General features: G+C 45.8%; 1 protein-coding gene across 1 annotated transcript in view; it reads right to left on the bottom strand.

Moving 5' to 3' along the window:
* Positions 1–14,779, bottom strand: part of EIF2AK3 (eukaryotic translation initiation factor 2 alpha kinase 3) — a 77,951-nt gene that overhangs the window by 7,842 nt on the left and 55,330 nt on the right. The window contains exons 11-14 of the mRNA XM_017340230.3: positions 13,624–13,746; positions 11,601–11,750; positions 8,939–9,719; positions 4,721–4,888 (exon numbers count right to left, since the gene is read on the bottom strand). Of these exons, the coding sequence (XP_017195719.3) occupies positions 4,721–4,888; positions 8,939–9,719; positions 11,601–11,750; positions 13,624–13,746 (1,222 nt within the window). The remainder of the gene's footprint in view (positions 1–4,720; positions 4,889–8,938; positions 9,720–11,600; positions 11,751–13,623; positions 13,747–14,779) is intronic.

Raw genomic sequence — 14,779 nt, 5'->3', positions numbered from 1 at the left:
GGCAGGAGCCAGGTGCTTTTCCTGGTCTCCCATGGGGTGCAGGGCCCAAGCACCTGGGCCATCCTCCACTGCACTCCCTGGCCACAGCAGAGAGCTGGCCTGGAAGAGGGGCAACCCGGACAGAATCCGGCACCCAGACCGGGACTAGAACCCGGTGTGCCGGTGCCGCAAGGCGGAGGATTAGCCTGGTGAGCCGCGGCGCCGGCCGTGCGGTATCTTTCTAATTTCTGAACTTATCTGTGGCTTTCTCCCTCTTCCTCAGATCTGCTGGAGAGGACTATGTGCTGTTTCAGGGAGCGGGTAGGCTGCTCTGACCTCTTCTGGGGCTCCCCCGGCCTCCACCTGAGAAGGACAGCCTTTAAAACCCAACTGTCTCATTTTGGATTTCAATGTCCTTCTTTCCTTTCATTACTTCTTAACACTTTCTATGAGTACATTTTACCTCATTAGTCACCTGAGAGGTGTTTAGGAGGCTTTTAGAATTTTTAGCTAGCCAAAACAGAAGCAAAAACAGACCAAAACCAAAATCAAAACAAACCACGATAAGCCTTTTTGGTTGCTGATTATCATCATGTACACTTGTACTCTGCATGTATGTTTCACACATGTTTCTCTGTGGCACAGAGGTATGAAATGCAAGTAGATCCTATTTTTATTTACCATGGATAAATGTTCAAACACTAACTACAGACAAAGCCTAGTATCTTTCTCTATTTAACCTTTTTTTGGGTAAAAAAAAAAATGAAGTTTTCTTCCTTCCCACAGAACTTAAACACATTGAATTACTCATTATTATAACTGGTGTTTGGCTTCAGTGTCACTTAGGTTTTGTTTTTTGTGTTTCTACACCCTTTCCTTTTGTTGTACTTTTTTTAAATATTTATTTTGAAAGTCAGATTTATAGAGATAGAGGAAGAGACAGAGAGCGGTCTTCCACTTGCTGGTTCATTTCCCAGATGGCCACAATGGCCAGGGCTGAGCCAGGCTGAAGTCAGGAGCTTCCTCCAGGTCTCCCACGTGGATGGCAAGAGCCCATCAAAAACAAACCTCTACTCCCATCTTTGCTTGCCCTGTTCTTACCATCTTCCGTTTCTGATTTTTGTTAATGTAACGGGAATTACACACCCAGCTTACTATGACGTCTACAGTTAAAACTGTAAGCTTTTTATGAAGAACATATTTTGGAGTTTATATTCAATTCCCATTTGGTATTCATTTTTACAAGAGCCACTGGTGCACACTGTTAATTGGCTTTGATGTCTTTTGCCAATCTTTATGTTTCTCCTCTTAAATTCACTTTTACTAGGAAATTGATCCACATGGCCCCAGAGAAGTCACAGTAAAGCTTCCTGCCCACTCTGTCCCTTATCTGTGCAGGCCCACCCACCAGCCACTTCCCTCTGCTGTTGCACATCTTTCCAGAATTTTCTTTACATAAACTTACGCAAACACTGGTCTTTCTGTTCTTTCCATAAAAGGTTCTACCCTATGCACATATTTTTGCACATTGCTTTTAACTGGAGATTTTGTTCACTCCTACCTGTCTAAAAATACCTGATTTCTTTTGTATTTGCTTACATCCAGGGCCAGAGACGAGAGTCATGAGTCACAACTATTTTCCTTCAAATCAGTGTACGTCACTTTATAGTCTTCCGGAGTTAAGTGCCATAGAAAACCCACTCTTTGGCTGTAACCTATTTAGTTCCTAGCTAAGTGCTTAAAACCATTTTCCATTTATCTCTGAAATTTAAGATGTCTTGGGATTCTTCAAACCATTTTTAAAAACACATAAAAATAAAAATGTACAACAATGAAAGAAGCACTTGGAAAAGGTGTAACAGTAAAATAAAGTCTCCTCCCCAGAGGATTTCCTGTTACTGGTCCCCATGTAGCCTTCCAAAGGTGATCTAAGGCAGTGGTTCTCAAGGTGTGGTCCAGGCATCCCTGCAGATCTGCCTTTCAGGGGGTTGGCCAGGTCAAGGCTATTTTCATAACAATACTACAGCATAATCTGTCTTCCCTCTGTATTGCCATCTGCACTGATCTGAGCATTAATGGGGCAGCAGCACCAAACTCTATTGGTAGTAATTAGGTTCTTCAGTGCCAAGGAACTCACAGGTTACAAAAGCAAAGAACAAGAAACACACTTCACTTCAAGTGTCCTGCTGAGCAGTGAAAGTTATTTTAAGTCTCAGCCTTTAAATCCACAACTCTTTAGTAACCTATGTGACAACAGAACCCAAGCTCTCTGGCTATTACCTGTTTCTATTTTATTTTTTTCTTAAAGCTTTATTTATTTGAAAGGCAGAGAGACAGACAGCGAGACATCTTCCAACCACTGGTTCATTCCCCAGATGACTGTAACAGCTGGGGCTGGACCAGGCCTAAGCTGGGAGCCAAGACCTTCGTCCAGATGTCTCCTATGGATGGATGGCAGTAACCCCAGTGACTAGACCTTCATCTGCTGCCTCCCAGGCTCATTAGCACGCAGCTGAACTGAAGGGGAGGTGGGACTTGATCTCATCCTCTGCCCAGCATGGGAGGTAGGCGTCCCAGGTGATGCTTAACTGCTGCACCACAGGAAGCAATTCTGCCCACATCAAAGTACGATGGTCGCCACAAGAAAAAGCACCGTGCGGCTGAGTCACAGCACGCGCACGCTGCTCCTGCAGTGAACACCAACGACAGGCGGTTTCTGAAAGAGGAGTGATGTGAGACGGCATTCAAGAGAAACTGACAGAGGCCGGCGCCGCTGCTCACTAGGCTAATCCTCCGCCTAGCGGCGCCGGCACACCGGGTTCTAGTCCCGGTCGGGGCGCCGGATTCTGTCCCGGTTGCCCCTCTTCCAGGCCAGCCCTCTGCTGTGGCCAGGGAGTGCAGTGGAGGATGGCCCAGGTGCTTGGGCCCTGCACCCCATGGGAGACCAGGAAAAGCACCTGGCTCCTGGCTCCTGCCATCGGATCAGCGCGGTGCTGAACCAACGGCAAAGGAAGACCTTTCTCTCTGTCTCTCTCTCTCTCACTGTCCACTCTGCCTGTCAAAAAAAAAAAAAAAAAAGAGAGAGAAACTGACAGCATTTGCTGCCGATGATAAAAGTTGAGCTTTCAAGTGGAAGTTAGAATTTTGGGAAAATCTGCGTCCATCACTGGCACAACTTCTTAATACTTAAAACTTTTCTGGGGAGACTGGTGGTGATACTGTCTTGTTTTAACTGTATAATGAACTGTGGCAACTTTTGGAACAGTTGCCTAACTTAGGAGGTCAGTAATTTCCAAATAGCAATGCACAATGGTACAAAATCATGCACAGGTGAAAAGATCTATTTAAAGTGCAAAATGATCAAGGGATGGTAACATAACAGATTACAAAATATTAACTGATATGATTTGGGGTTCCACAGTGTAAATGTCTTAAGAAACTGCTGCTTATTTAGTTTTGAGGTACTATAAAGGAAGAATTTTGACAATTATCTGAAATGAAACACTGGTCTCTTTTTTAACCGTGTAACAGTGTTGGGGCCAGATTTTCTTTCTTTCTTTTTCTTTTAAGATATTTATTTATTTGAAAGGCAGAGTTACAGAGAGAGAGGGAGGGAGAGACAGAGTCTTCCATCCACTGGTTCACTCCCCAAATGGCTGCCATGGTCAGAGCTGGGCGGATCCAAAGCCAGGAGCCAGAACCTTCTTCTGGGTCTCCCACATGGGTTCAGGGGCCCAAGGACTTGCGCCATCTTCTGCTGCTTTCCCAGGCACATTAGCAAGGAGCTGGATCAGAAGTGGAGCAGTTGGGACTTGAACTGGTACCCATATGGGATGCCAGTGCCACAGGCGGTGGCTTCACCTGCTATACCACAACACCAGCTCCAAGATTTTCTGACGTACTTTAGCCAAATAACTTCTTGGAATGGTCTGAATGCAAAGCAGTATGAGGGAAGCTGGTATTGTATAGCAGCGAGTTAAGCTGCTGCATATAACGCCAGTGTCCCGTGTAGCAGCACCAGTTCAAATCCTGGCTGCTCGCTTTCCGTCCAGCTCCCTGCTAATCCGCCTGGGAAGGCAGCAGATGATGACCCCAGTGTCTGGATCCTTGCCATCCACGTGGAAGACCTGCATGGGGTTCCAGGTTCCTGACTTTGGCCTGGTCCAGCCCTGGGTGTGGCAGCCATTTGGGGAGTGAACAAGTGGATGGAAGACCTCTTTCTCTCTCCCTCTCTGTCACTATGCCTTTCAAGAAAATAAATAAACCTTTAAAAAAAAAATAAAGCAGATACAAGAACCTGGCTTTTTTGTAAGTCATATATTCGCGAGATTTGTTAAAATGTACGCAAATACTCTTCTCAATAGTTTCATTTTTTAAATATTTTTTTCATAAAACATCTCAATATGTGATTGGTTTGCTATTATTTCATTTGATTCAGTAAAATTCAATTAAAATGAATAAAGGTCTTGGTATGAATTTCTAACATGGCAAATATTGACAGCTAAAATCCTATAAACACAACTTTTGGGTTCATAATCATTTTTACAAGTGTAAACAGGTACTGTGACCCAAAGGTTTGAAACCCACTGATCTAAGCATAAAAAACCTTGTGAGATCACTGGCCTGGAGATGGCCGGGACTGCTCTTCTGAAGCTCCCAGGATGCCCTGCTGCACCAGGGAGGAGACCCATTGGGCACAGTCAGCTTGTTGTCAAGCTATCTAAAAGCACAGAAAACTCACCTGCTCCGGGCTCATATAGAGTTTGGTCCCTACTTGTCCCGTGTGTGTGGCGTAAGCTGGCATTGGGGTCAGAACCGTCTGCTCTTCCTCGTCTTGGTCCATTGCCGTCACTAATCCAAAGTCTCCAACCTTGACCACGTCATCCATTGCAAAGAATATGTTGGAAGGCTGGAAAAATAAGACAGACAGAAGTACAGTGAGTATGTGCAGAGGAGAGAAAGATAAGAGTGATTTAAATGATTACAGAAAAGAAATGCAAGAGACTAGATATTCTCAAGCATATTTCTCTTTAAAAATGGGCCAATATAAAAAGATAAAAGTTTTTGTATGCCAAACACTATAAGTAAAAGGCAAAGAGAACCAGCATTTACCGGACATTTATTTAAACCTCCAGAGAGGCACATTCTCTAGGATTCTGGGCATTTAATCCTCAATCTTATTTTTCTGTTTATTCTCCCTGGTCAAGCCATAATAATTATAATAGTAATATAATAATAGTAGAAACAGTAAATGCATATATAGCACTTGTGATGGGCCAGGTGCGCTTCTTAGCAGTTTGCTAAGTTGAGTACTAATAGTTTCCACTTGACAGATAGGGAAACTGAGACCCAGAAGTTGAACAAACTACCCAAGCTTCCTCAATCATTAAGAGTAGAGCAGGGACTGAAACCCAGGCAGTCTGGTTCTATGAGAAAAGGACCTTCTGATTCACTGTCATGTGTCCAGGAGCGTTCAGAACATCTCTTGCTCTCTGGGAACTAATTGCTACTTGAAGAATGAATGAAGCAGACTCGTCTGGTGGGTGTCTGAGATGGGAAACAGACAATCAAGGGACATCAGAGCTCTCAACTACTGCCCCCGGCTGCCCCTTCTAAAACCCAGGTATCTTGAGACCACACCTCCTCCTAGCCCTCTGTCCCAACTTCTGCATGCTGTTCATAGGACACGCCTACCCAAATGTCTCATAGGCTCCTCAAAACCAGACGCCCAACCTGAAACCCCCATCTTTTCTTCATACTCAACTCTACTTGTAGCTAACATGACCACCACTCACACCCTTGAAATAAGGAGGACGGAAGCCATTTAGCTTGTGAAAGTGAATCTCATCATGCTTCAGATATTTCCAGAAAATACCATTTTTATTTCCCAAACTCCAAAAGACACTATGCAGTTTTGACTTTGGAGCAGTGAGGTGGCAGTGTATCACTAAAATGCATGGTAGAGGCCGGCGCTGTGGCGTAGCGCGTAAAGCCGCCGCTTGCAGTGCCGGCATCCTATATGACCGCTGGTTCAAGTCCTGGCTGCTCCACTTCCGATCCAGCTCCCTGCTGTGGCCTGGGAAAGCAGTAGAAGATGGCCCAAGTACTTGGGCCCCTGCACCATGTGGGAGACCCGGAAGAAGCTGCTGGCTCCTGGCTTCAGATTGGCACAGCTCCGGCTGCTACGGCATCTTGGGAGTGAACCAGCGATGGAAGACCTCTCTCTCTCTCTCTCTCTCTCTCTCTCCCTGCCTCCACCTCTCTGTAACTCTGCCTTTCAAATAGATAAATAAATCTTTAAAAATAAAATAAAATACACAGCAATAATCAGCAGCTCTCTCATACAAAACCTTGGGCTGGAGACAACAGTAGACCATGCTGCTTAATCTTCCTCCCCACTCTGGTAAGTCATCGGGCCCTGTGACAGACAGCTCCTCGGCTCTCCAGCATCTCTCCCCCTGGGTTTGCACCAGAGGATCCCACCTTGGTGACCCTTCTTCCTGAAGGTGCAGGAACCCCACAGTTCCTGAAGAACTCATCCTGGCTCCACAGGCCGCCCAGGCCAATCGGCACCATCTCCTCCCAGCCCAGGAGACTGCTTGAAGGATGGGGAGGCCTCTTTGGTTTATCAAGCGGAATGTGACCAGTGATTTCCGATCAATAGTTAGGAAGAGATAACTTTCTCCTCATCCCAACCCCACCAACCCAAATGGCTTACAAAGAAAACCACACAGCCCTGCAAGTCCCTGGCAGCCATCCTGAGACTATGAGGGGAAGCACTTGTCTGCAACTGGAAATAAGAAATGGGAGGAGAGAAATGAGGTTCTGGCTGAATGGCTGGGTCCTAGCGAAAGCTCCACCTGAATCTTTACAAAAGTTTAATCCCATGAGCCAACAGGAGTTCCTTCTACAGTGAAATCAGTATGCATGCTTTTGGTTGCAAACAAAAGAAAATTCCAAATAAAATGATACAAGCATCTAGAAAACATCAGGCATTGCACTGAGGCTGAGATGAGTAAATAAAACAGACACAGTTCGTGCCCCCATGGATACTAGAGGACAAATAATCCGAATGTGACGACAGAGACAAAGGAGAACGCTGTGTCCTGAGGAACTGAGAGAAGCCTAGAGTAGAGGGGATAAAATATCCAAAGTCTGCAAAAGCTGGAGCCAGACGGTGCTGAGGACAAAAATGTGACCCAAATACAAAAGGGGGAGGGAGCCCAAGAAGTTTAACACTGGGCTAGAGGACGAGGTCAGGATGTAGAAAATGTATGAGCTTTTCAAGAAAGAATAAAATTCCTGGCAGTTCTTTGGGGCACACTAGAAATCCTTAAAAAGAATTGTTTTTAGAAAAGAATAAAATTTTTTTGATTTCTAGAAAAACAGAAAATTTTCACCTTGGAGTTTTTCTGGTGCACAGACAAATACAGAAAAATCTTGGGGCCGGCACTGTGCTGTAGTAGGTTAAACCTCCAGCATCCCATATGGGCGCCGGTTTGAGTCCCAGCTGCTTTACTTCCCATCCAGCTCTCTGCTATGGCCTGGGAAAGCAGGAGAAGATGGCCCAAGTGCTTGGACCCCTGCGCCTGTGTGGGAGACTTGGAAGAAGCTCCTGGCTCCTGGCTTTGGATCGACCCAGCTCTGGCCATTGTAGCCATTTGGGGAGAAAAATCTTTAAATAGTATTGTACCATGAAACATTCACCAAAATCTTTCTTACATCATAAAATTAGCAGGAAAAAACATAAGTATGTTCTTCCAAGTGAGCACTTCTGTGAACAGCAGGAGTTAAGTCCAAGCAGACTGTGTGTGCAGCAGCTAGCTGCTTCCCACCACCTGAAGAGCACGTGCCGTATTCAAACCTGCACAGCTGCAGCCTCTCAAGGAGGGGTTCTGGCTTCCCCGAAGCTGTCCCTTCCATGCCAACCAAAACAGCAATTCTCCGCAATCAGTCGGAGCCCTGTCACAACCCCTGAAGCAGGGTGGTTATGGTTATATTCAACCAGGTAACAAGTATGCTGGAACGCAGGAATTATTTCTAATTCTCCTTCCTCTTATCTGAAACTCCAATAAAACTTTAAACCCTACAGCTGATGTCAGAAGAAAATAACTTTGGCCCAGTTACCTTGGTGCCTGAAACAAAACTTTGTGTTACATAAAATGACACTGAAAGTATTTAAAGTTTATGCTATTTTCATCAGAAAAATATTCTCTACTGGTGACTGTGATCGGCCTATGGAATGTACAGAAATCAGCTAAATAGGGATTTTCAGAAACACGTTCTAAGGAAATGCTGCACATGTTAGTAAGAATCGGACCCAGTTTTGCATATTGTCCTGCTACAGTACTCAATACTGTATAAGTCAAAACCAGAGCCCAAGGCTGAGTTACAACCAGCTGCTGAAGCACTGTCCAGCCAGCTTCTCCTCCCTCCCCCAGGCTAAGTGCTTCAGAAGCCGGGCTGAAAAGCAGGCGTCTGCTCCAGCTGCTCCAACTCGAGCAGGTAACTCAGGAGCTCCTGCCTCTCCCTCCACCCGGGTCCCTTTGTCACCATGTTACTTCAGGGCCTTAGGCGTCCTTGTGTCAGGGTTACTCAAAGCTACGGAAGAAAGAGGGCGAATCTGCTCAGGGTGAGTTTTACACAAAGACTCTTGTCTGCCGTCATGATTTCTGCGAATGCCTTTCCCAGTAAAACACACACAAGCGCCCGTCGGAGGAGAATGCAGGATTCGCCTGGTTTTCAAACACAAGCCTTCTTATTTCTGCAGTGGGCACCCTCAGGCTACCTCCTCAGACCTCCGAGCTCTGAGGGGCTACCTCCTCATACCTCCGGGCTCCCAGGCTGTGACGCCCCGCCCTGCTCTAAGGGTCTGCGGGTTAAAGCCACGTACACCAGGGCTGCTCTGGCTCACCAGATGACAGACCGCAAGCTGTGCGTGCCCTTGCACAATACAGACCTTGAGGTCCCTGTGCATGAGTCCTTTGCTGTGCAGGAACTCCACGGCCTCGGTGATCTGCAGGAAGATGTGCAGACACGCGCCGCGCTCCCTCTCCTCTATGGTGCAGCGCCGGCTCATCCAGTCCTTGAGGGTCTCCTTCCGGCACAGCTGCATCTGGATGTACAGGTACACCTTTGGGGAGCTGGGCTGGAGCTTCTCCGTAGTGTTCTTCGTGAGATCCAGACTCAGCGTGGTCGGTCTCGGAGGAGAAACAGACAGGGTAGCTTCCGAGGAGGAGCTGCTGCTGGAGGGCTGGAAAGGGGTCAGTTTATCAGCACAGTGGTTGCCGAGTGGCAGCCGGAGAGCTCTGGGCTCTTCTTTGCTGGATGCATTATCACAGCCAGAATCTTCAAACACTATCGAAGAGGAGGTTCTCTCCCTTGACCTGACGGAAGGAGAGGCTTCCGCAGGACACAGTTCAAAGCAGTGTCCCTCGTCATTGCCGTCCATGGTCCCGTCTTCCCCCTCGCAGTCTGTGAGGCAACTGTCCCGGAGGTTGGAGGCTGCATCCACAGACCCACTGACGTCCCCGTGCTCCGTCCCCGAGAAATCCAGTGGAGAAAACCGGCTCTCGGACGAACTCGTCTGGCCACAGGAAATCCCCACCGAGAAAGACCTGCTTCTTTGCGGTGAAGGAGCTATGATTTCAATGCGTTCTTTTGTAGAGAAAGGATCCACTCTGTGTATCTTAACTGATGGTGCGTCCATCGGGCTGGGAGAGCTGAGTGGCCAGTCTGTGCTGAAATTGGAAGAAAACAAAGAGACGGCAGTAAACATTCATGCTTTGCTTAAATAATTTGAATTGCAGCCTGTCTTTAAAAGGTTTCAACTATAGCAAAGCCAGTCACCAAATAACATAGGACAAACAAACTAAATAAAAACATGCTATGCAAGACAAAGAGCATCCCATCCCATCGTTTGCTTCTATGAAACTTCAGGGTTGGCACTGTGGGTTCAGCTGCCACTTGGGCTGCCATGCCAGCTCTAGTCTGGCTACTCTGCTTGATCCTGCTCATGGGAAAGCAGCAGATGATGGCTCACTTGGGACCTGCCTTCCACGTTGGAGACCCAGATGGAGTTCCTGACTCCTGGCTGCAGCCTGGCCTGGATCTGGCTGTTGTGACCATCTGGGAAGTGAACCAGTGGATGGAAGATTTCTCTTTCTGTTTCTCCCTCTCTCTACTGCTCTGATTTTCAAACAAACACATTTTTAAAAAACTGAATTTGAAAGCTTAATTTTATACTTTTGCAAGGAGTAGCTTCATTCATTGGCCAGAACACCAGCCCCAGCTTACATTTTTTTTTTTTTTTTTGACAGATAGAGTTAGACAGTGAGGGAGAAAGACAGAGAGAAAGGTCTTCCTTCTGTTATTTCACCCCCAAATGGCCGCCACGGCCGAAGCTACGCCAATCCGAAGCCAGAAGCCAGGTACTTCTTCCTGGTCTCCCAACGCGGGTGCAGGCCAGGGCGTTAACCCAACGCACCACAGCACCAGCCCCAAGACCAAACAGTTTAAAATAACTTAAAAAGAAGTTATAGGGCCAGCGCTGTGTTGTAGCAGGTAAAGCCGCTGCCTGCATTACCAGCATCCCATATGGGCACCGGTTGAGTCTCGGCTGCTCTACTTCTGATCCACCTTTCTGCTATGGCCTGGGAAAGCAGTGGAAGATGGCCCAGTTGGGCCCCTGCACCCACGTGGGAGACCCAGAGGAAGCTCCTGGCTTCAGATCAGCGCAGCTCTGGCCATTGCAGCTATTTGGGGAGTGAACCAGCAGATGGAAGACATTTCTCTCTCTCTGCCTCTCTGTAACTCTGCCTTCCAAATAAATAAATAAACCTTAAAAAAAAGTTATACATGTTAACTGCTAAGAGAAAAACTAAATAAAATTAAGAAAAAAAGAATGGTGACAAATAGAAGCAGAGAAATTTCATATTGAGAAAAGCGACTGTCATTTCTTCAACCCTGATCCAACAGCACTACTGGTAAATAATTTTTTAAAAGTTACAGTTTGAAAACTTAACAAAATTTCTCCATGTAAATGGTGAGAGAATTTTCCAAAACATGATGATGTAGAACTCTATTTTTTTTTTAAGATTTATTTATTTATTATTTGAAAGTCAGAGTTACAGAGAGAAAGGGAGAGACAGGGAGAGAGAGAGAGGGATCTTCCATCCACTGGTTCACTCCCTAAGTGGCTGCAACAGCCACAGCTGAGGCAGGCCAAAGCCAGGAGCCAAGAGCTTATCCAGGTCTCCCATGTGGGTACAGGGGCCCAAACACTTGCACCGTTTTCTGAGGCTTTTCCCAGGCCATTAGCAGGGAGCTGGATTGGAAGTAGAGCAGCCAGGACAAGAACTGGCGCCCATTGGGAGGCTGGCATCCCAAGTGGCAGCTGTATCTGCTGTGCCACAACAGTCCTGGCTGCTTGGCTGCTCCACTGCTGCTCCGGCTCTCTGTTACGGCCTGGGAGAGCAGTCCCTGCTTCTTTTTATTTATTTATTTTTTTAAATTTCCTACTTGTAAAGTTATAGAAACGATGTTGTGTCTCATAAGGAAAAACACTTGCCTGAAATTAGAAACTATTAGATTTTAAGAGTGTGTCCGACAAGTAAACTTACCTTTCATCTTTCAGCCAGATTTCATCCATCTTTTCTTGCCACTTCTCCGGCGGCGCCTCCAGCCAGGCATTGAAATACCTAACTATGCCCGGGTGCTCGAGCTTGGCGAGGGCCTTCACTTCCCGCATCACCTTTTCCCGAGCCAGCTCCCTGAAACAGAGAAAACAAGGTGACGAGCTTGTTCATCTCTGAAGAAGTATTCCGATCCCACAGTGAGCACAGAAGAATAACGGGGTGGGATTCTCCCTTGAATTCTGAAAAGCCACACAGAAAGTCTTGCATGAAACAAACAAACATACATATATTTTAGCAACTTGTTCTTCTGCAAATAGGGGCCTCAAGCCTTATGAAAACAAAGCTTTCCTGGTTTACTAAAAATGAATCACTACTGACTCTTAAATAAGACCACTGCTTAACGTAGTCAATAGGCTGAGTGTATTTAGGCGACGTATTGAGAAGAGAGCTTAGCATCCCTGCTCAGGACAGAGGAAGCCCACCCTGACAGGGGCCACGTTCCAGCCCAGGAAGTTTGTCCAGCACACTGCTGCTTCCCAGAAGCCTCTACTCAGCAGCATGGGCGATGGCGTGTCTCTAGGAAGGCATCTGGACTTCCTCTTTGGCTCTGACAGCTTTTCTGGTAGAGCTAAAGATCCCACCATCCCTTCCAACAACATCCGTAAGTGCAAAGTGTATCCTCTTCTCTCCCCAGGAGGATGGCAGCTACGCCAGCATTTTCCCTCTCTCTAAGGATCCCAGCATATTTTTTAATTCTCCAGCTTCTAGGTCCCCACACACAGACACCAAATCCTATCAGCCCCATCTTTTCAATCCCTTTAACTTGGGACTGAATTATTGCAAAACAATCTTCTTCTTCTTCTTTTTAGATTTTATTTATTTATTTGAGAGGCAGAGTTACAAATAGGGAGGAAGAGACAAACAGAAAGGTGTCAAATGGCCGCAATGGCCAGATCTGGGCCAATCTGAAGCCAGGAGCCAGAAGCTTCTTCCCAGTCTCCCAAGTTGGGGCAGGGGCCCAAGCACTTTCCCAGGCCACAGCAGAGAGCTGGATTGGAAGAGGAGCAGCTGGGACTGAACCGGCGCTCATATGAGATACTAGCAGGCAGAGGCGTAGCTTACTATGCCCCAGTGCCGCCCCGCAGAACAATCTTCTAACAAACGCTCTGGTGCCCTTTCTTCCCACCAGCCATTTCCACGTGTCTACTTGGTGTCACTGCTGTTCTCCTCGGCAGCCCAGCTGTCTACAGAATAAAATCTAAGTTCCTCTGCTGGTCATAAGCACCACACTGTTCTGAGTGGCTAAGGAAACAGAGGCGGCCACGGATTCAGGGTAAAGATGAACACTGAGGTGCTCATCAATAGTTGAAGTTGGTTTTTATTGCAGTTATTTCCAGTTGTAATAATTTAGAAGACAAGTTGTTTAACAATAAGAAGTAGTTAAACAAAACATGGTATGTGTATTAAATGCACTATTCCCAAGCCAAAAACATACTTCTAATGGATTTTAGTATTTTAATAAAATATTCTTAATAAAATGGGAAGTGCTGATGAGACAGTGAAGGGAGCAATGATAAAACTGTAGGTAAATTTATGGCCAAGATAAAAACCCATGAGGAACTACTTGGAAGTATCAACAGTGTCATCACTGCGTAGACACATTATAATATAAATGGCTTTTATTTTAATATGAGTACTTTTCCTTATTTGCTACAATAAATACAGATTATTTTAAAATGCCATAATTTTATTAAGGTCTATAGTTCCCATGTGTCACTTTGGAAAAGTCCTGAGTTATTAAGGACAGTTTTTAAACTGGATGCAAAGCGATCTATACAGATCACAATTTTAGAAAACTGGTTACCTGCTAGTGCCGGGAGCCTCAGATTCTGCAGGCTGGACACCATTCTCTACAGTGTCTGGGAAGTGCGGGTATAGTGCGGACACTGGACAGTTAGGTTAGATCATGCAGCGCTAACTCTGCGTTTGCTAACAGTGGCACCGTTACCTGTTGGGAAGACGGATCCTCTTGATGGCATAGTTGCAGTCGTCGACTTTGTTTCTGGCTTCAAAGACAACTCCAAAGCCTCCACGACCCAGGCACTGAATTGGTTCAAAATCTGTCAGATATCTGAAAAAAAAAAAAAAAAAAAAAAAAAAAAAAGAAAAGAAAAATGAAAAGTAAATTTTTTAAAAAGTTTGCAACAGCTTCAAATTTGGTGAGCAGGTAAAAATCAGTTCAATCTTAGCAGATATAAAAATGTATAAACTCAGTAAACCCAGAACTTATGTTGATAAAGAGTATAGTTTGAATTTTGTTATAGTGGTAACATTCAGAGTTCTTTTGTTTGTATAAATGAAGCAAAACATATTATTGTAAATTTCCTAGGTTACAAAATTAAAAACAAAAAAGTTCTGTTTAATTGGGTATCACTTGTAAAGCACTTGCTCTTAAAGCAACTGTACTACTGATTTGTTGCATCCAAAACTTTCTATCAGTTACCAGAATAATAAGTCTCTAACCTTTCACTTCCTTTGGCATTTTCACTCAAAAGAAAATGTATTTCAGTGTTACTGCTTGTAAATTTTACGGAAGAAAAACAATCCTATTCTAGTTAAGACTTTTTAAGCCAGAAAAAGGGCCTGTGGGAGCCGAAGCTGACAGCGCAGGACTGCCTCACGTGTCAGAATGCTCAGCACCGAGGGTGCTGGGACACCAACACGCCTTCTGCCACTTAGGCTTGGGCCTCCACGTCGCAGCACCTGCACCCTGCTCGCTCACAACTTTGGTTTTTTTGGCTTCTGCTATTGGCTGTACAGGGAGGGCCTTCTTTGCACTTGGTGAACCCCACGCTTCTTCCTTCTGCTCCACTCCCCACCTCTGGGAAGCTTTCCTAGCCCTGTGTCTTCTGTTCCCCAGCACTGTGCACACCATACGTGGGACTCTTTAGACTGCATCTCAACAGTCGGCAGCTGTCTGCATGCAGCTGGCTTGTCCCTCCACAGCTGTACAAGGCACCACGGAGGAGGAGGGCATGCTTATTTCCCTTTGTATCTGCAGGTACCACCTGGCAAAAGGAAGTTCTAACAGCTGTCAGTTGGATAACCTCATGAATTAAATCATGAGTGCGTGTATGAGGTGGAGATCATTCTAGCCATGTGGG

Source organism: Oryctolagus cuniculus, chromosome 2 (genome assembly GCF_964237555.1).
Source record: "Oryctolagus cuniculus chromosome 2, mOryCun1.1, whole genome shotgun sequence".
NCBI classification, from domain to species: domain Eukaryota; kingdom Metazoa; phylum Chordata; class Mammalia; order Lagomorpha; family Leporidae; genus Oryctolagus; species Oryctolagus cuniculus.
The sequence above is the reverse complement of the archived record's forward strand: the minus strand, read 5'-3'. Positions and strand labels throughout refer to the sequence as shown.